The 22,049-nt window shown below is 42.9% G+C and overlaps 1 protein-coding gene across 2 annotated transcripts in view; it reads left to right on the top strand.

The window, feature by feature from the left end:
* LOC139386167 (dedicator of cytokinesis protein 10-like) overlaps positions 1 to 22,049 on the top strand; it is a 122,298-nt gene that overhangs the window by 44,981 nt on the left and 55,268 nt on the right. For both annotated transcript variants that reach the window (XM_071131627.1, XM_071131626.1), the window contains exons 5-19: positions 8,561 to 8,633; positions 9,212 to 9,334; positions 10,097 to 10,231; positions 11,126 to 11,324; positions 14,671 to 14,756; positions 15,737 to 15,820; positions 16,095 to 16,253; positions 16,728 to 16,961; positions 17,195 to 17,317; positions 18,299 to 18,381; positions 18,622 to 18,744; positions 19,022 to 19,101; positions 19,535 to 19,722; positions 21,182 to 21,247; positions 21,361 to 21,453. In XM_071131627.1, the coding sequence (XP_070987728.1) occupies positions 8,561 to 8,633; positions 9,212 to 9,334; positions 10,097 to 10,231; positions 11,126 to 11,324; positions 14,671 to 14,756; positions 15,737 to 15,820; positions 16,095 to 16,253; positions 16,728 to 16,961; positions 17,195 to 17,317; positions 18,299 to 18,381; positions 18,622 to 18,744; positions 19,022 to 19,101; positions 19,535 to 19,722; positions 21,182 to 21,247; positions 21,361 to 21,453 (1,849 nt within the window). The remainder of the gene's footprint in view (positions 1 to 8,560; positions 8,634 to 9,211; positions 9,335 to 10,096; positions 10,232 to 11,125; positions 11,325 to 14,670; positions 14,757 to 15,736; positions 15,821 to 16,094; positions 16,254 to 16,727; positions 16,962 to 17,194; positions 17,318 to 18,298; positions 18,382 to 18,621; positions 18,745 to 19,021; positions 19,102 to 19,534; positions 19,723 to 21,181; positions 21,248 to 21,360; positions 21,454 to 22,049) is intronic.

The raw sequence follows: 22,049 nt of genomic DNA, 5'->3' as shown, positions 1-22,049 counted from the left end.
TACAGGTGCATCAAAGCTGGGACCGAGAGACTGAAAAACAGCTTCTATCTCAAGGCCATCAGACTGTTAAACAGCCACCACTAACACTGAGTGGCTGCTGCCAACACACTGACACTGACTCAACTCCAGCCACTTTAATAATGGGAATTGATGGGAAATGATGTAAATATATCACTAGCCACTTTAAACAATGCTACCTTATATAAATGTTACTTACCCTACATTATTCATCTCATACGCATACGTATATACTGTACTCTATATCATCGACGGTATCCTTATGTAATACATGTATCACTAGCCACTTTATACTATACTATGCCACTTTGTTTACATACTCATCTCATTTGTACATACTGTACCCGATACCATCTACTGTATCTTGCCTATGCTGCTCTGTACCATCACTCATTCATATATCCTTATGTACATATTCTTTATCCCCTTACACTGTGTACAAGACAGTAGTTTTGGAATTGTTAGTTAGATTACTTGTTATTACTGCATTGTCGGAACTAGAAGCACAAGCATTTCGCTACACTCGCATTAACATCTGCTAACCATGTGTATGTGACAAATAAAATTTGATTTGATTTGATGATTTTAGGTATTCGATCGAAGTTGTACCTCGTTTCCCTTCAGTGAAAAATAGTTATTTCATTTACAATTGAATTAATCCATTAAATAAATAATACTAGCACATCAAATTACGTTATTATACACTAGCCTACCCCCACTATCGACACAGTAAATAACATTGCCTACGTGCTTTCGACAATACGTTATCAACAAACATTTGCCTAAATACAGTAGGCCTAAATATTTCCTAACGCTATCACAACTTAAGTATAGCCTACTTACTCCTCAACTGGATCAAGTACATATTGGTAATTATTTTCATAGTCTCTAATGAAACTATCTAGGGCCGACACTCGAAAATCCCTTCTGCCGCTTTAAAAAAGAACAACAACAAATGAATGGCTGTGTCGCGTGCCAGTCGCTCACTCTATGAACGGTCACTGCAATCCGGATTCCTTGGAACGTCCTTACCCTAAACTAACACTAAATTTAACCAATTAACATTTATACTTGATAGAGGAATGGACATCCCAATGATTCCGAATAGCTCAGACCCTCTAGGAAAGTCTATGAACTGCTCTATTCGACTGAAGGGACATCCCAAGGATCCCGAATAGCACCTATGAACTCATCTGAAAGCCGTGGACACAAAACTGATATGGAACTGGTAACAACACAGTCTATGATTGGCTAACAACATCTAGATCTGTATACAGCGAGATAACATATCATAACATGCCATTAGGTGTTGACGGAGACAGATTATATACACACACATTGGGCATCATCTTTTCTAGGCCATTAGCGATACAGGAAATACACAAGCCGTAGGCTACACTATAGTTCAAGTTGGCTACCACGGAATGCCTGCTTGCACGGGAAAAATTGTATGTTTCAACATTTATGGTTGAGATTTAATTCATATAAATATAAACTATGCACATTATGACTTTCATTAACACGTGATACAGGCGTCACGCAGACATTAGTAAGGCGTTGGTATCATGTCATGTGGTACGGTGGCCTAGGCTTATATATGTCCCTTATCACCCCCCATACACTACAGTCAAATTGGGCACGCTCAGCTCCTCGTTCCGGTCCAGCTCCGCTCAGCTCACATACTCTGGTGGGGAGTAGACTAGAACAGTCGGGAGGCTTATTTCCAGTGGTGGTGGGAGAGGGCAGATAAGGCTGGGCGATATATCTCATTTTCGATTCATTCCAATGTATGGTGCGATATTCCAAATGCCTGTATCGCAAGAATCAGGGTTTTGTTATTTTTCGTTTTTATGAGCGTTTATGTCCGCTTGTTCTTGTGTTGTATTTTTGCCCGTCTTTCGCTCCTCTTGTGCTGGATGCACCTCCTCATTTACACCAGAGATCTGTATATAATGAAGAGATGCACTTCTCCACCCTAACAATGAGAGTCATTGTCCCAAAAGCGGGAAGGCTGGCAACAAGTTTCGGTCCAAATCCAAAATAAGACCATAGAAACGCATTGGGCTAATTTTGGACAGATTTTAGCTTCGCCTCTTCCTCTATGATTTGCACACACCAAGCCTATCCCCCAGCCTGTCACGCGAACAAAGTTGAGAGGTGTCACGCCCTGACCTTAAAGCTTTTTATGTCTCTATTTTGGTTTGGTCAGGGTGTGATTTGGGTGGGCATTCTATGTTCCTTTTTCTATGTTTTTGTATTTCTTTGTTTTGGCCGGGTATGGTTCTCAATCAGGGACAGCTGTCTATCGTTAGGTAGCTTTTTCCCACAGGGTTTTTGTGGGTAGTTAATTTCTGTTTAGTGTTTTGCACCTTTAAGGACTGTTTCGGTTATCCCCTTTGTTATTTGTTATAGTGTTCCGTTTTAATAAAGAAAGCATGGACACTTACCACGCTGAGCTTTGGTCCGATGATTCCTCTTCTTCAGACGACGAATACCGTTACATGAGGACTCATCTTCCTCTATGACAAGCGGTTTGAACTCGCTATTTGCGTTTGAGCTTTGGGCCCACAGAATGGACACAAAACACATTGAAACATTATTTTACTGTAATTGAGGATAAGTTATTTTCTAACAATACCCTTTTTAGGTCTTAACCACTCAAATTGCGCGCAGAGCAGACACGACTAAAACGAGTTTCAATGAACATTGATTCTGGAAAATGAATGCTCAGTTTGTTGCACAGCATTGGTGTACCGTGTACCGCTAGCAGCATTTTAGCCAAAAACTGTTATACTAGCTAGTCTGTTTTATAAATGGGTTTTATAAATGTGCAGAAAGCATAAAACACAATTATATAAGGAATTAGCAACTCTTTCTCATTCTGATAAAAAAAAAGTTAGGCCACTTGATTTCAACATCTGAACAAACTGAATTTTCAAACAGTTGGAGACAGACAGAAGAGTGTGTTCATAACAATTCAACTGTTCAACCTACTTAGCTAGCAAATAGGTCCAAGTTGGCTAAACTTGAAATATACAAATTGTCTGGCTAATCACTAGCACATGGGCTTGAGAGACTGTTGATGAGACCTGTGTTAATTTAGCCTAATTTCTGCTACAAGAAGCACTGCTGGAAAAAGTACTCAAACGTCATACTTGAGTAAAAGTGAAAATACCATAATAGAAAAAATGACTAAAGTAAAAGTGAAAGTCGGCCAGTAAAATATTACTTGAGCAAAAGTCAAGAATATTTTTTTAAATATATACTTATATATACTTAAGTATCAAAAGTAAAAGTATTAATACTTTCAAATCCTTATATTATGCAAACCAGACAGCATAATTTATATATTTTTGTGTATTTATGGATAGCCAGGGGCACACTCTGACATTAATTTACAAACAAAGCATTTGTGTTTAGTTAGTCCGCCAGATCAGAGGCAGCAGAGGTGACCAGGGATGTTCTCTTGATAAGTATGTGAATTTAAAAATGTTCCTGTCAAAATGTACCCAAGTACTTTTGGGTGTCAGAGAAAGTGTATGTAGTAAAAAGCACATTATTTTATTTAGGAATGTAGTGAAGTAAAAGTTGTCAAAAACATAAATAGTAAATTACAGATACCCCAAAAAATACTTAAGTAGTACTTTTAAAGTATTTTTATCAATCCAATGTATTTATATAGCCCTTCTTACATCAGCTGATATCTCAAAGTGCTGTACAGAAACCCAGCCTAAAACTCCAAACAGCAAGCAATGCAGGTGTTGAAGCACGTTGGCTAGGAAAAACTCCCTAGAAAGGCCAAAACCTAGGAAGAAACCTAGAGAGGAACCAGGCTATGAGGGGTGGCCAGTCCTCTTCTGGCTGTGCCGGGTGGAGATTATAACAGAACATGGACAAGATGTTCAAATGTTCATAAATGACCAGCATGGTCAAAAAATAATAGGTCTGGGACAGGTGTGCTACCTGTCCGGTGAACAGGTCAGGATTCCATAGCCGCAGGCAGAACAGTTGAAACTGGAGCAGCAGCACGGCCAGGTGGACTGGGGACAGCAATAAGTCATCAGGCCATGTAGTCCTGAGGCATGGTCCTAGGGCTCAGGTCCTCCGAGAGAGAGAAAGAAAGAGAGAGCATATTTAAATTCACACAGGACACCGGATAAGACAGAAGTACTCCAGATATAACAAACTGACCCTAGCCCCCTGACACATACACTACTCCAGCATAAATACTGGAGGCTGAGACAGGAGGGGTCAGGAGACACTGTGGACCCATCCGATGATACCCCCGGACAGGGCCAAACAGGAAGGATATAACCCCACCCACTTTGCCAACGCACAGCCCTCACACCACTAGAGGGATACCACCAACTTACCATCCTGAGACAAGGCCGAGTATAGCCCACAAAGATCTCCGCCACGACACAACCCAAGGGGGGGCGCAAACCCAGACAGGAAGATCACATCAGTGACTCAACCCACTCAAGTGATGCACCCCTCCTAGGGACGGCATGAAAGAGCACCAGTAAGCCAGTGACTCAGCCCCTGTAATAGGGTTAGAGGCAGAGAATCCCAGTGGAAAGAGGGGAACCGGCCAGGCAGAGACAGCAAGGGTGGTTCGTTGCTCCAGAGCCTTTCCGTTCACCTTCACACTCCTGGGCCAGACTACACTCAATCATATGACCCACTGAAGAGATGAGTCTTCAGTAAAGACTTAAAGGTTGAGACCGAGTTTGCGTCTCTCACATGGGTAGGCAGACCATTCCATAAAAATGGAGCTCTATAGGAGAAAGCCCTGCCTCCAGCTGTTTGCTTAGAAATTCTAGGGACAATTAGGAGGCCTGCGTCTTGTGACCGTAGCGTACGTGTAGGTATGTACGGCTGGACCAAATCAGAGAGATAGGTAGGAGCAAGCCCATGTAATGCTTTGTAGGTTAGCAGTAAAACCTTGAAATCAGCCCTTGCCTTGACAGGAAGCCAGTGTAGGGAGGCTAGCACCGGAGTAATATGATCACATTTTTGGGCTCTAGTCAGGATTCTAGCAGCCGTATTTAGCACTAACTGAAGTTTATTTAGTGCTTTATCCGGGTAGCAGTAGTCTAATATAGAAGTGACAAAAGCATGGATACATTTTTCTACATCATTTTTGGACAAAGTTTCTGATTTTTACAATGTTACGAAGATCAAAAAAATTTGTCCTTGAAATATTAATCAAAAGAGAGATCAGGGTCCAGAGCAATGCCGAGGTCCTTCAGTTTTATTTGAGATTACTGTACAACCATCAAGATTAATTGTCAGATCCAACAGAAGATCTCTTTGTTTCTTGGGACTTAGAACTAGCATCTCTGTTTTGTCCTAGTTTACAAGTAAAATATTTGCCGCCATCCACTTCCTTATGTCTGAAACACAGGCTTCCAGGGAGAGCAATTTTGGGGCTTCACGATGTTTCATCGAATGTACAGCTGTGTATTGTCTGCATAGCAGTGAAAGTTAACCTTAGGTTTCCGAATTACATCATCAAGAGGTAAAATATATAGTGAAAACAATAGTGGTCCTAAAACGGAACCTTGAGGAACACCGAAATTTACAGGTGATTTGTCAGAAGACAAACCATCCACAGAAACAAACGGATATATTTCCAACAGATAAGATCTAAACCAGGCCAGAACTTGTCCGTGTAGACCTATTTGGATTTCCAATCTCTCCAAAAGAATGTGGTGATCGATGGTAATCAAAAGCAGCACTAAGGTCTAGGAGCACGAGGACAGATGCAGAGTCTTGGTCTGACGCCATAAAAAGGTAATTTACCACCATCACGAGTGCAGTCTCAGTGCTATGATGGGGTCTAAAACCAGACTGAAGTATTTTGTATACATTGTTTGTTTTCAGGAAGGTAGTGAGTTGCTTGAGAGGAAAGGGAGATTCGATATAGGCTGATTTAGTTTTTTATATTTTCTGGGTCAAGGTTTGGCATTTTCAAGAGAGGCTTTATTGCTGCCACTTTTAATGAGTTTGGTACACATCCTGTGAATATAGAGCCGTTTATTATATTCAACATAGGAGGGCCAAGCACAGGAAACATCTCATTCAGTAGTTTAGTTGGAATAGGGCCCAGTATGCTGCTTGAAGGTTTAGAGACTAAGACTATTTTCATCAATGTGTCAAGAGATAGAGTATTAAACAACTTGAGTGTCTCCCTTAATCCAAGGTCCTGGCAGTGTTGTGCAGACTCAGGACAACTGAGCTTTGGAGAAATACGCAGATTTAAAGATAAGACAATAAAAAGCATTTTAGATCTGCATTTACAAAATGCAGCAAGAGATTTCTTATGCGTTATCTTTTTGTCCTGTAGAATTCTGCGTTAACGTGGCCCCTAAGTTTTACTTGCTAGTTATCTAAGTAAGTCGCTGAATTAATAAGGTGACGGGGCATCATATTGTGTTAGCTGTCTGCTGTGTTTGAGAAGTCAAAGCCCTTTGGATGAGTTATCTGTACAGCTGCTATCTTGATTTCCTTCTGTTTTTTTTCCTCTCCATTCTCGGCCCATATTCTCCTCCCCCATCTTCTCCGAGCACAGCAGGCAGGCCCATTGCCCTATCCACTCTAGACTCCACACAGACACAGCGTGTAAACATGCTGCTCCAGAGCCAGTATTGTTCTTCCTTCAAACAAGCATGTGTCAAAATGTTGTTCATTTCATAGAGACCATGAAACATTAAAAGCGTCTCAGGATCAAGAGACACTGCACCAATGCCTGAACAGCTTTCTAAGTATCCTACAGGAATACACCTCACGCAACCACTAAGGCTTCGCCTGCATCGCTACTCCTGAAGAGATAGCTACACACGAGCTTCGACCTACTCAAACCCCAGAACGCAAATGAGACAGTACAATACTACAGTTTACTATAGAATGCTACGGTACTTACTATATCATTCTGTAATAAACTGTAGTATACTGTAGAATACTATACTCCACACTAGTATTCCTCGATCATAGTAGTTCTTAGTATTGCATTTTGTAGTATACTGTAGAATACTATAGTAAATACTGAAGTATTATCCACAAAAAAACATTGTAGTAAATACTACAGAAATGTCTGCAAAAACACTAGATTGTTTTAGCTATAGTAAATACTACAGCATTTAATTTGCCATCCCCTGCCCATTCCCCTCCCCCATATCCCAATTTGTGCCACCCGTAAGTGAGAAACCTACATGCCCAGTATAGACCATATATTGTGTTCCCTACAGGTTATAGAATAGAGCAGAAGCTCTGAACTACGTTCAGAACCCAGTCCTTGCCTACCTGTTATGGAACATTTGCTATTTTACTATTTCTCCAGTATGTTTCCTCAAGGACAAAGCCCACCACTTCTATATCAAAGATAATTAAATGAAAACACTTTAGTAAATACTACAGTAACGTCCCTAAAAACTACAATATACTATAGTCTGCAAAAACACTACAGTAAAACCTACAGTATACGACAGTCCACAAAACCAATGCAGTAATTACTATAGTAACGGACCAAAGGATGAGGTTGTATATAAAGGTTGTATGGCCACTTCAGTCCCCACAAGACTACAGTGAATACTGTACGTAAAGTCTGCAAAAACACTACAGTGAATACTATAGTATTCCTACCATAGTATACACTATAGTATTTTTTTCATGTGGGATGTCAACAGGAGTGCCAAGTCAAACGTTGTGAACAAAGAACAAAGAACAGCTTTTAATCCTAGAGGAACTGTCTTGGCTAGGAACTACCTCAACAGACCAAAGTGTGGGTTCCTGCTCCAGTCATTGCACAGATTGGTCCTGTGTCCTACACTGTCCAGACCGCAGAGGACTGTTGTTCATAATGGGGACAATTTGTGTAAGAGGGGAGGAGATGTTGTATATAAAGGTTGTACCTCCGTACCTACCTTAGTTGTATGTAGTTGTACTTAGGTACTGTACCTACCTTAGTTTTATGTAGTAGTACTTAGGTACCGTACCTACCTTAGTTGTATGTAGTAGTACTTCGGTACCGTACCTACCTTAGTTGTATGTAGTAGTACTTAGGTACTGTACCTACCTTAGTTTTATGTAGTAGTACTTAGGTACCGTACCTACCTTAGTTGTATGTAGTAGTACTTAGGTACCGTACCTACCTTAGTTGTATGTAGTAGTACTTCGGTACCGTACCTACCTTAGTTGTATGTAGTAGTACTTAGGTACCGTACCTACCTTAGTTGTATGCGCAAAGCGTCATGGGTGTTGAATGTTGAACTGATCAGTGGTGGATAAAGTACTCAATTGTAATACTTGAGTAAAAGTAAAGATAACAGAATAGAAAATGACTCAATTAAAGTGAAAGTCAGAGTACGACTTCAGTATTTTTACCCCGTTACTTTACACCACTGGAACTGATCCCCGTCTCCCGTCCCATCATTATTGAATTGTTATAAAGACGTGGTTATGAAGCCCACGAGACATGTTAATCACATACATTGCCAAAGCAAACATAAAGAAACATATCAAATCTCTCTCTCCCTCACAGGAAGCTGTACAAGGCGGAGAAGTTACCCTCCCACTCCTTTGAGATTGACCATGAGGACGTGGACAAGGATGAGGTCAAGCCTGTTTTCATGGATCCTATTCCCTTTCAATTCACTACTTTTGATATGGCTCTGGTCAATAGTAGTGCACTGTATAGGGAATAGGGTGTCATTTGGGACGTTGCCTGAGTATGATGAATAGTCAGAGGCCATTGATTAGCCCTACTGTTAAACTGTCATAATGCACGTCTGCTCGCATATTTCTACTCTGTTGTTTTTGGTTTAGGGACATTGCGTAGAAGCTTTATTCAATTGAGTTCAACTGAGCCAGAATCAATGACTCTCCAAAAACAATATCCTCTATGGCTCCTCCAGCTTCGGCTCTCTTACAGCAGGTGTATGTTCATGACAAATTAGGCATCATAGAATGAAATGGAACAAAGTATCTTATTGCATGTCAATGGCAGACATATTTAGACCTTGGTTATTGAGACATAGTTGGTCCCAAATGACACCCTTTGTAGTGCACTACTTTTGACCAGAGCCCTATAAAGTTAGATTGCCTAAAAGTAGTACATTTCATAGAGAATAGTTTGTCATGTGGGATGTACCCATCGAGCCTGATTTGAAGATGTCTGTTTTGGTTTTTGCAGGACACAACGTCTTTGTCCTCGTCTAAAGGAGGGTGTGGAGGAGGAGGGATCGGTGTGTTCCGATCGGGATGGCTCTATAAAGGGAACTTCAATAGCACTGTCAACAACAGCATCACTGTTCGGGTGAGGAAGTGTGCCACAGACTCCCCAACAATACCCCCCCCCCCCCCCCCCCTCTCAATTAACTTTTTTTCAAATGGCTTTATTGGCATGGGAAACATACACTATATATTGAAAGTATGTACCCCTTCAAATTAGTGGATTTGTCTATTTCATCCACACCCGTTGCTGACAGGTGTATACAATCGAGCACACAGCCATGCAATCTCCATAGACAAACATTGGCAGTAGAAAGGCCTTACCTCGTCGTAGGACTTTTTCCTACTTCATTCCTCTTTCTCGCAAACACACATTTCTTGACTCTCTCTTCTTTCTATCGTCTCCCTCTTTTCCTGGTCTCCCTCTCAGCCTCTCCCTCCCAATCTGTCTTCTGAAAAAGCAGACTCTTAGTCAGACCGGCCCTGCAGGGTCCTGGCACTTTTTTATGACCTCATCAGTCCCCTGTGGCTTTAAGTTATGTCCTGTCTCTTCTAAAGAGACTTTGTGTTAATGTAGAGCACCACTGGCCCAGGCCATGTTCAATTTACTGTCACATAGTCAGTGGTTACGTCCCAAATGGCACCCTGTTCGCTATGTAGTGCACTACTACTTACTTTTATACAGAGCCCTACCCATAGGGCCCTGGTCAAAAGTAGTGCACTTTATAGGGAATAGGGTGCCATTTGGGACAGGACCTCAGATTATTGTCTGGGTTAGGGTAACTGCGTCTTTATTGCCTGTAATTGATTTTGATGGGGTTGTATTTTCATTTTGACGTCCTTGTAGTCGTTCAAGAGGAGGTACTTCCAGCTGACACAGCTGACTGATAACTCCTACATCATGAACTTTTACAAAGATGAGAAGATCTCCAAAGAACCCAAGGGCTGCATCTTCCTGGACTCGTGTACCGGTGTGGTTCAGGTGGGTAGACGATGATAGAGTCCCAATAGACTGTGAAATTAGATTGGCACACACATGCATGCATTCGGGGACACACACACACACACACACACACAGATTGACACACTTTCTATCTGTAGAACGCCACAGGCACACATTAAAACCGGTTCCCTATAGACTGTCCAATCGAGGAGCTCAGAGTGTTGCAACTTTCCCTAGCTAAGACTCTTGAGAGGAAATAAACTGAACAAAAACAAAAATGTAATACGCTCTAAAATATTATTTCTCTCACAGATTTGTTTACCACCCTGTTTGTGAGCATTTCTCATTTGCCAAGATAATCCATCCACCTGACAGGTGTTGCATATCAAGAAGCTGATTAAACAGCTGAGGAGTATTTATGTCTGTACAAAAGCCCTTTTGTGGGGGAAACCTCATCCTGATTGGCTGAGCATTGCTCCCCTGTGGGTGGGCCTATGCCCCCCCAGGCCCACCCATGGCTGCACCCATGTGAAATCCATAAATTAGGGCCTAATTCATGTATTTCAATTGACTGATTTCCTTATATGTACTGTAACTCAGAAGAATCTCAGAAATTGTTGGATGTTGCATATATTTTTTTGTTCAGTATAGGTGTAGTCAGGTCTATAAATGCAGCAGGAAGGCTACCAAAGAACTCGTATTAACTGCGTCCCAACTGCATCCCTATTCCCTACATAGTGCACTACTTATGACCAGAGCCCTATGGGTTATTGTAACACAATGTTACAATACGGATACGATATGGTAAGATACGATAGGAGATTTCACAGACGCAACTAGTCGTGCACTACCCAAATGCACAAAATTCACTAATTTACTGACTTGTCTGTCAAAGTATGGGCGAACTAACACTAACCAAAACACCCCCTGTAGAACAACCGTCTGAGGAAGTATGCCTTTGAGCTGAAGATGAACGAGGTGACGTACTTCGTGCTGGCGGCGGAGAGCGAGCAGGACATGGAGGAGTGGATCAGTACCTTGACCCGGATCCTCCAGATCAGCCCCAACGACGGCCCCACCCCACTGACGCAGCTGGACCGTAAGAATGTAGACCTCATCGACACACGGCAAGGTGAGTACTCTGGACCTCCATACAGATTCAGGATCAGCTTCCCCTCCCCCAATCCTAACCGTTACCATTAGTGGGGAAAATACTAAACTCACCCAAGATCAGCGTCTAGATGCAACTTCACCCTACATCTACTCTGGACCTGGTTCCGGTTTATTAGGACTCAGTGTAGTAAAACCTTTCGCAACGGATAATGAGAAAAAGGGTTTCTTATTTTGACGAGCCCAGATAGTACCTCACTCCATTTTGAACCGTTTTTGTTCCGTGTGCCTACTGAACATGACCCCGATGATGAGAAGAGACACACTCATCGTAACGTGTCCTGAAAACAAACATCTTAAGGAAGATGTTCCCTGACTATTTGCTGTCTCCCAAAAGTGATTTAAAAAAAATGTAATATCACTGAGTTTCATAGAAAATAACTTATGGGAGCAGCAAATGCTGAGTGGACATATTCCTTTAAAAAAAAAACTTAGATCCTGACACCTAAGCCTCATAGCCCCAGAGCGGGAGAGGAAAGAGTAGAGGAGTTTGGAATATAGATTAGAATATGCCCAACAGAACCCTAGCCTGGTTCCAGATCTGTTTGTGCATTAAGGTATTCATAATCTGGTATTCATAATGGCTGTAGGATATTCTGCCATGGCTAAGTTGAGACTTAATGTGCGGTGACTTGATCCTTATTGTTTGTGGTCCACCAGGAAATTAGACCGGACACAAGGCAAAGCACTCCACCTTGGTTTTTCTAGCTTAAACATAGTTTTTTTTTTAAAGCCTCAGTGTGGAATATAACCAAACAAATTGCACACATCAAGTTCGGTGTACTAACTGACCTGAGCCTTATTAGCCATTAAGCTCCATATAATATCACCTGGAGGTGGTGTGGTGTACAGTTTCATCAACCGCACTGGCTGGTGGAGCTCACAGAGCTAATCCTGAAACTAACAAGTCATGCTGAGTAAGTTATTATCCAGGAGTAGGAGTAGTGGTGGCTATTCAACAACCTGATGGTCAGGGGGGATAGAAGCTGTTTGCCATTCTGTTAGCTTGTATTACATTAATTCACCAATCAGTGAGGATAGAGCAGGCAAGCTAGTTGTTTACATGTGTCATGGAAAGACAAGTGTAGCCTATGGCGCAAGATGAGACTGAAATGTTAAGGGTGGGGAGAGAGCGAGAGGGTTACATTATCTTAATTAGGTCCGCAGAATTATACCCAGGAGGAGCGGCTTCTACTGTATGAAGGAACTTTGAATGTCCTTTGAGCTAGCTAGCTAACAAGCTAGCGTTATCAAGCAAACAAGCTTGTGAGAGCGCCGGCAGAATTAAAAACACGTCTTACCTTTTTGTAATTAATAAATCCAACGTGAAACATGCTAACTAATCCTTTAACTAGTATTGAAAAAGTGAATCCATTCTTCTCTAGCTAATAAAACATCTCTCTCCCTATCTTCACATGCTTCTAACGTCAGTACAGTGGCCTACAGTATGCTTCGGAGGGGGGGTGGGCAGGTAGCCCGCATACACAAAGATTTCGGCTCGTAGACAGATGCTGGAATAAGTTTCTGAGTGACAGAGTGGGGGCTTTGCATTTGGTGCTTTTGTTGCGTGTCTGGAATGTATAAGAAAGTTATTACCGGTTTCCATGTTTTAAAATAACAGTTCTCTTCTGGAACAGTATGGGTCACTTTTGTTCCAGGTTCCATTTCGGTTCCTTGAAAAATGACTTATTTTCCGGTTTTCGGTTCTGTTCCCTGAACCGGTTCCAACCCTTGGGAAGAGGTAATGTTGCCTACCTTCACCACCCGGGTGCGGCCTGTCAGGAAGTCCAGGACCCACTTGCATTGGGAGGAGTTCAGTCCCAGGGCTGTGAGCTTAGAGAGCACTATGGTATTGAAGGCTGAGCTGTAGTCGATTTAACAGCATCCTCACGTATGCATTCTTCTTGTCCAGATGGGTGAGGGCGGTGTGCAGTGCAGTGGTGATTGCATGGTCCGTGGATCTGTCGGGGCGGTATTCGAATTCGAGAGGGTGGAGTGTGTCAAGGGAAGGAGGAGGTTATGTGGTCTTTGACTCTCGAAGCACTTCATGATGACGGAGGTGGCGGTAGTCATTCAGTTCAGTTACTTTCCCTTTCTTGAGCACAGGGATGATAGCTAGAGAGAGTTTGAAAATGTCAGAAAACACAACAACTAGCTGGCCTGCACATGCTCTGAGGGCGTGGCTAGGGACGCCACCTGGGCCGCCAGCTTTGCGAGGGTTAACACGTTTGAATGACTTACATTTTATTTATTTGACCTTTATTTAACTAGGCAAGTCAGTTAAGAAGAAATTCTTATTTTCAATGACATCCTAGGATCAGTGGGGTTAACTGCCTTGTTCAGGGGCAGAAGGGCAGATTAGTACCTTGTCAGCTCAGGGATTCGATCTTGCAACCTTTCGGTCCAAGTCCAACGCTCTAACCACTAGACTTGGACTTCCTCCAACCGTAAGCACGTAGCCCTTGTTGTCCTCAGAGGCTCTCCTCGGCAGAGTCGTTTTGCATGAACCGTGAGAAAACGGTGTTTAGCTGTCTTTTTGTAATCCGTGATCGTTAGAAACCCCTGCCACATATGCCTAGTATCTGACACGCAGAATTGCTCCTCCACTTTCTCCCTATACTTGTGTCTCGCCATCTTGATCGATCTTCGTAGGTCGTATCTGTTCTGTTTAACCATGCAATGAGAGAAGAGGAGCAGCATCAGCAGACCTAATACACATTCAGGGCTCTGTACTACTTCTGCTCTTTCTGTCTCTCTCTTTCGTTCTTTCTCTATTCCCCCTCTCTCTCTCTTTCTCGTTCTCTCTCTTTCTTTCTCTATTCCCTCTCTCTCTCTCTCTCTCTCTCTCTCTCTCGCTCTCTCTCTCTCTTTCTGTCTCTCTTTCTTTCTCTATTCCCCCTTCTCTCTCTCTCTCTCTCTCTCTATGTGAAAGAAAACAGCTGTCTATTTCCCTCCCTCTCTTTGTGTGGGGCCTCTTTTACAGTACCACATAAAAGGTTGACCTACACTGACTGAATAGAGGGATGGTAGTGAAAGGATAAACACATACAGTAAGCTCCATTAGAGGCCAGGGAAGGCCAATGTGAGAGAGCGCTCCCCTACTCCCCCCCCCCCCTCCTCCCCACCTTTACCCCTCTCAGAACACACTCAGGTATGGCGGCTTCCATGACAACAGCCTTGCAGTCTCCTTCTCATTCTATAGCTGTCATTGAAGACCAGAGGAAATGAGCCAATACTAACAACAGGAATGGGAGACATGAATTTCACCGGAGATATTGACTGTAACTGTCTGTCTCTTTCCCCACCAGACGTCTGTGATCTGTCTCTAAGCGACGTGTGTTTACCTGAGAATGAAGAGGTGACCGAGAACGGCGTCAACCCTGAGCTGGCCAAGGTGGGTGTGTGGAGATGTCATTTGACCCGTAAAAAAAGTATCAATGCTTCTACTTGTATTATGCTAATTTAAAATCGAATTGGATTTGTCACATGCTTACTTACAAGCCCTTAACCAACAATGCAGTTTAAAAAAAATACCAACAAAAAAATGGTAATAGATAAGAATAACAAATGATTAAAGAGCAGCAGTAAATAACAATAGCGGGGCTATATACAGGGGGAACCGGTACAGAGTCAATGTGCGGGGACACAGGTGTCGAGGCAATTGAGGTAATATGTACATGTAGGTAGAGTTATTAAAGTGGCTATGCATAGATAATAACAGAGAGTAGCAGCAGCGTTCCGGGGTGGGGGGGCACTGAAAATAGTCTGGGTAGCCATTGGATTAGCTGTTCAGGAGTTTTATGGCTTGGGGGTAGAAGCTATTTAGGAGCCTCTTTTACCTAGACTTGGCGCTCCGGTACCGTTTGCTGTGCGGTAGCAGAGAGAACAGTCTACGACTAGGGTGGCTGGAGTCTTTGACAATTTTTAGGGCCTTCCTCTGACACCGCCTGGTATAGAGGTCCTGGATGGCGGGAAGCTTGGCCCCGGTGATGTACTGGGCCGTACGCACTGCCCTCTGTCGTGCCTTGCGGTCGGAGGCCGAGAATACCAGGCAGTGATGTAACCCGTCAGGATGCTCTCGATGGTGCAGCTGTAAAAGCTTTTGAGTATCTGAGGAACCATGCCAAATATTTTCAGTCTCCTGAGGGGGGAATAGGTTTTGGTCGTGCCCTCTTCATGACTGTCTTGGTGTGCTTGGATCATGTTAGTTTGTTGGTGATGTGGACGCCAAGGAACTTGAAGCTCTCAACCTGCCCCACTACAGCCCCGTCGATGAGAATGGGGTGTACTCAGTCCTCCTTTTCCTGTAGTCCTCCTTTAATACATATTCTGTATTTTATTTGTGGGGATATCTTCTCTCTTTCTCTCTCTCAGTATTTCTCTGAAACTGAGGAGGTGGTCCGATCGGCCAGAAGAGAAGAAAGGCTCAACCTGTTCTCCCTGGACCCTGACACCCCGGTAGGTAGTGTTTAGGGGTTAATACACTGACACTGTAGGTACCCTATAGGGGTTAACACACCTTGTGCAGAACTGTTGGTGGTACAGTCCTGCACAATTCACCTGTTAATTAAGCACTGTTAGGTCAGGGATGATAATCTCTGTCCCAGGAGGGCCTCCTGTGTCTGCAGGCTTCTGGTCCAGACCAGTGCTTACACACCACATTCAACTTCAGCCCGCTGCCCACTGATAGTCCAATTGTGTGCCCCTCTGATGCTGTCTGGTTCTGTGTCAGGTGTTGCGGAGTCCGCGTGAGGAGTACCCTAGGGGTGAGGGCCTCCCAATCCGTCCCTTCGAGGAGAAGCTGGGGAGGAGACTGATGATCGCCTGTGGATCCCTCAACCTGACGCTGCAGGGCTGCATCAATGAGACCGAGACTGGTCCGATCACCAATGTAAGACCCCCTTAAAACCACAAGTACACCACCACCATCTCACGCTCACTTGCACGCGCGCACGTACAGTTCTCCGCAGCTTTTAAAGGTCGACTTAGCATGATGACGTTGCAACTAACAGCGCCACAGATATTGAGATGCGCTCATGCATTACATAACTGATAGTGCTCAATGGTCAAAACACTTTTCACTCTGTTGTTTACTGTGCTGCGATGGATGATCCGAGATCAGCTATTGAGTGCAGTGGTCACTGGAAAAGTGAATAGTGTTAATCTTTTGAATGATTTGCTTGGTGCAATACTCATATGCTAACGAATACGGGAGTAGGAATAAGAGAGGTGGTTTGAATCCTAATCAACCTGCCTACAAATTGTTTGAAGTACAGTAGAACAACATAGCAAGCATGTCAAAGCTGTGTGCTGGAAAACCTTGGTAAATCCCTGGTGTTCATCACATGTAGTATATCCCCATCAGATTGAGCCCTTCTTTGTGACTGTGGCCCTGCTGGATGTGCGTGAGGGAAGGAAGGTGTCGGCCGACTTCCATGTTGACCTGAACCACGAGACGGTGCGTCAGATGCTGGGTGGGGCTGGGTCGGGAGGGCCCGGGGCGGGGCAGGAGAATGGCCTGAGCTCCCCTGCAGAGAAGAGACCCGGAGACTGTCATCTCAGCCTGGAACTGGACGACTGGCTCCGCTTCCCCAAACAGGTACGCTACAGCAACGCTCCGGAGGAAGTTTCCCAAAGGTGCAAATCTAGGATCAGTTTCAGCAACACACAAAGGGGATAGGGCAGACCTGGGAATGTCATAGGGAGAAAAGAGAGATACTTAGTCCTTTCGTGTGTGTGTGTGTGTGTGTGTGTGTGTGTGTGTGTGTGTGTGTGTGTGTGTGTGTGTGTGTGTGTGTGTGTGTGTGTGTGTGTGTGTGTGTGTGTACGCAGGCCATCTTCTCTGTGACAAACCCCCACACGGACATTGTTCTAGTGGCGAGGGTGGAGAAGGTGCTGATGGGAAATATCGCCGTGGGAACAGAGCCGTACATCAAAAACACAGACTCCAGCAAGGTGACGCAACTCTACATCACAGTTAAATTCTCTCTAACTACCACCCCTTACCTTTATAGCCTATTACCTATGGGTAGGGTTGTAAAATTCAGGTAACTTTCCCCAAATTCCCATTTTTCCCAGTAATGTATTTATTTATTTAATTGAAGTTTTGCGGGATAGAATCTCTTGAGATGCACAATCAAAAAAAACTAAAAAACAAACAAACTTAGAAACAAGAATAATATGGCAAATAATTTGTAATATTAACAATGAAATAACAATAATACAAAACTTAAACTTACATTATTAACAGCTAAAAAAAGAAAGAAATACTACTAGACTTGCAACCAATAAAAACTACAAATCCAGGTTAGAAATATCTGGGAATCAGGAGGTAATAAGCAGGAAATCTATGAATCCTCCAACCTGGAAAAAATGTGACATTTGGGGAAATTACAGGAATTGTGTAACTCTACCTATGGACAATCTATTATGGAACATAAGTTGAGGGGAGTTGGTGTGTAGAACAACGTACAGTAAAACACAGCTTGTTTTCCCCAGGCCCTTAGTAGTGAAACAGTGGTATGCACAACCTTTACAAGGTCTTTCCAGTGAGATTTCTTGTAAAGCTCTATTTAAATTCCCCTTAATCACACAGAAAATCAGATGGTTTGGAAATACATTTTTCCTCATAGAATTTCCAATATTTTTTTCCAAGACGCCCCCATAGAATTCCACAGAGTCAAATCCTGGCCTTTGTTTGGGAGGTTGACTGGATGAGCAGACGGGAGTTGATTTAGACTTGCAATTTATCTACGTCGAGGATCATTCATTTCTGTGTTTTCCCGAAACCCACCGGCAGACTTCAAGAATATCAACAATGCTGCCCCTTTTTAAAGTAATGTTTCCTTCGCTCTGACTCTCTCGCTCTTTCTCTCTCCCCCACTCTGCTCCCCTCTCTCTCCATCTCTCTCTCTCTCTGTTCCTGTCCCTTTGAAGACGGTTCAGAAGATGCTGAAATCCAACAAGCAGTTCTGCAGTAAACTGGGGAAGTACCACATGCCCTTTGCCTGGTGCATCAGGTGAGGGACACTGAGCCTCACCGTGTTTTCTGTAATCCTACTCACTCTATATCCATTTATTGACCTTTTCTCCTTTAATGAGCAACCTGCACCACACAGATGTCTATAAAGGTGTAGGTGATTGATTAAGTATCTTACACTCTAAACTATTTTCCTGTCTGTCTGTCTTGTCTGTGCATCCATCTGTCTGTCTCGCCTGTTCCTGTCTGCTCTCCCTGTCTGTCTTTCTGTCTGTCTCAGGTCTGTGTTTAAGGACAATCAGGGGACGGTGGACCGGGAGTCTCGCTTCTCGCCCCTCTTCAAACAGGAGAGCAACAAGATCTCCACCGAAGATCTCATCAAGCTGGTGTCTGAATACAGGAGGTTAGGCACCGAAAAGACAAGATTGCGTCCCAAATAGCCTATTCCCTATTTAGTGCACAACATTTGACCAGAGCCCATAGGGCTCTAGTTGAAGGTAGTGCACTATATAGGGAATAGGTTGCCATTTGGGATGCAGACCAACTACTGTCAGTTCAACCCATGGTCCAGAGTTTATCATGACCACCTAATCTGACCTGGAAAACTCCTGGCCCTAGTCTTAGTGACTGTATGGTGCTCATTGCTCACTCATTCCTTGGCTCTCTCTGTGTCTTTGCAGGGCTGAGAAGACCAGTAAACTGCAGACCATTCCAGGGAACCTGGACATCACAGTGGACTATGTCCCTATGGAGCATCCAAGTTAGTCCAACACCTTTATGTTCTCTTTCTCTCTCTTTTCTCTTTCTCACTTCGACAACCCTCATGTCTCCCTTTCTCATTCTCTCTCTCTCTTTATTTTCTGTTTCCCTCTCTCTCTCTACCTCTCGTCTCTATCTCTCTTTATACCCCCCCCCCCTCTCTCTCTCTCTCTACTGTTGAATAGCCGTCAGTGTTACATGTATTACAAATGTCTTCTCTCTCGCTCTATCTACCTCTCTTTATTTTCTCTCTCTCTCGCTCTCTCCTTATTTTCTCTCTCTCTACCTCTCCCCTATCTATCTCTATTTCTACCCCTGTCTTCCTCTCTCTCTATCTCTCTTTCTACCTCTCTCTCTCTCTACTGTTGATAGCCATCAGTGTTACATGTATTACATATGTATCTCTCTCTCTCTCTGTCTCTCTCTGTCTGCAGACTGTGTGACGTCATCCTATGTGCCTGTCAAGCCCTTCGAGGACTGCAGCCAGCACCAGGCCACCGTGGAGGTGGAGGAGTTTGTCCAGGACTCCACCAAGTTCACCCAGCCACACCACGTCTACAAGAACCACGTCTACGTCTACCCCCGACACCTCAAATACGACAGCCAGAAGAGCTTCGCCAAGGTACCGTAAACCACCCAAACCCACACACCACTTTTTTTATTTTTATTTGTATTTTTTATTATTTATTATTAACCCCTCCACCAGGAGGATAAATATCTTAGTTTTTTTACAGCTTTTTTTCTACATATACATACATTTTACATATACATGGTACTTTTATATAAAGCAGTCACATAACAATAATACATTACCAAACATAAACTCTTTAATCCCACCCCTCAGCCCATCCCACCTATCACCATAGACCTCAGCTCTTTAATCCCACCTCTCTCAGCTCATCCCACCTATCACCATAGACCACCCTTGTTTGGTTTCCATGTACCATATATTTTTCAATTGTGCTGTGATGTTTTACAGAAAAATGTAACCTTTCTAATCATATTTTATCCACAGATTGTGAGCTAAAGATGAAAACCTTTCCTACCAGTATTATTATATTATTTATTGACTGACTATGGCTTTCCAAATCGCCCAACACTGCTATTTGTAAGGTTAATTTTAAGTGCATGTTGATATTTTAACCATTCCTGAACCTGTGACCAGAAACAAGCTACATAGGGGCAATACCAGAATAAATGATCTAGTGATTCTGTCTCTTCCCAGCAAAATCTACACAGCTGAGATTGTTGTATGCCCCATATATATATAGCATTCTGTTGGTGGCAAGAATTGTATATAATAATTGAAATTGAAAAACTCGAAGGGTCTAATTTTTTGTACCAGTTCATAAAACCATGTGCCATGGGATTGGTACGTTGAAAATCTCCTCCCATTTTGCAACCTAGTGTAAGGTAGTGTAAACACTGTATTTTTTTTAACGATCCAATATGTAATGTGGTACACTTGTCATAATTAGTTTTGATCCATAGAGGCTAGAAAATTTATAAAGATCTTCAATGAGACTGTGCAGGGATCCAGATTGCGGACTTAAGAATAAACTAGAATCATCAGCATACATGGACACTTTTGTTTTTATCCCCTGGATTTCTAATTAACGTTCTTGTTGGATCTAATTTGAATAGCTAGTATTTCAATGGCCAAAGTAAATAGATATGGAGACAACGTTGTTGTCGTTGATGTTGTTGTTGACAGCCTTGTTGTACTCCTCTTAAAAGCTCAATACTCTCTGAGAATTAACCATTATTTACTATTTTACATCTGGGGCTGCTTATACATAACTTTAACCCATTGTATAAGAAATTCACCAAAATTAAAGAAATCCAGGCATTTATATATAAATTCTAGTCGTACCAAACATCACTTGTGATCTATACTAGATATACTCAGAAATATGATGGCAAGGAAACCTATATGCTGGTATTGTGAAAACTGTACTAGATACGAAGGAAAGGACATGTAGTAGACACACAAGTCACACTGTACATATATGGTACCTCTTTGCAGACATGCATGAAATACTGTATACTCACAAATATAACAACGTCATTTTCATTCACAGGCTCGTAACCTTGCAGTCTATGTGGAGTTTCGGAGTTCAGATGAGGAAGTTGCCAAATCTTTGAAGGTGTAGTATCTTCTCAATATCTTCTTTGTCATTGATAGCATTTAGAGTATCATGGTGCATTTTTTGAAAAACGTCACTTTTCCCTTCATTCGTTTTTTTACATGTTGCCTCAGTGCATATACGGCAAGCCTGGGGGTCCAGTTTTCACCACAGCAGCCTGTTCAACGGTTCTTCACCACTCCCAGAACCCAGACTTCTATGATGAGGTGAGTGTGGAATGAGTGTGTTGAAGAGGTGTATGGCTAGGGGGAGAGGAATGGGAAGAGATTGATTGAAAGGGGCATGTGCAGGGCTCTAATTGCCTGGTAGCCAGTTTTGTTTTTGCCTAGGCCAACTCTGCTCATTATCATGAATTTGAGAGGCTGAAGCACAATCAGACGTGTGCATACCAGGCTAGAGCCCTCACCGTGTAGTGGCAGGTGTAGGATAAAGTTACCCCGAGATGCTGATCTTAGGTCAGTTTTGTATTTCCCTCACTAATGGTTAGGATTGGGGGAAGGGGAAGATTATACGAGATCTGTACCCAAGGGAAACTTCACCACGGAACTTAGTGGCTCAGTTGATTGTTCACCACTGTGACACCAGTTCTGCCACTTGTGTCAATTAATATATATATATATACTGTAGCAGTCAAAGGTTTGGACACACCTACTCATTCAAGGGTTTTTCTTTATTTTTACAATTTTCTACATTGTAGAATAATAGTGAAGACATCAAAACTATGAAATAACACATATGGAATCATGTAGTAACCAAATATTTTATATTTGAGATTCTTCAAAGTAGCCACCCTTTGCCTTGA

The sequence above is a fragment of the Oncorhynchus clarkii genome, chromosome 27 (genome assembly GCF_045791955.1).
Source record: "Oncorhynchus clarkii lewisi isolate Uvic-CL-2024 chromosome 27, UVic_Ocla_1.0, whole genome shotgun sequence".
NCBI lineage: Eukaryota > Metazoa > Chordata > Actinopteri > Salmoniformes > Salmonidae > Oncorhynchus > Oncorhynchus clarkii.
The sequence above is the reverse complement of the archived record's forward strand: the minus strand, read 5'-3'. Positions and strand labels throughout refer to the sequence as shown.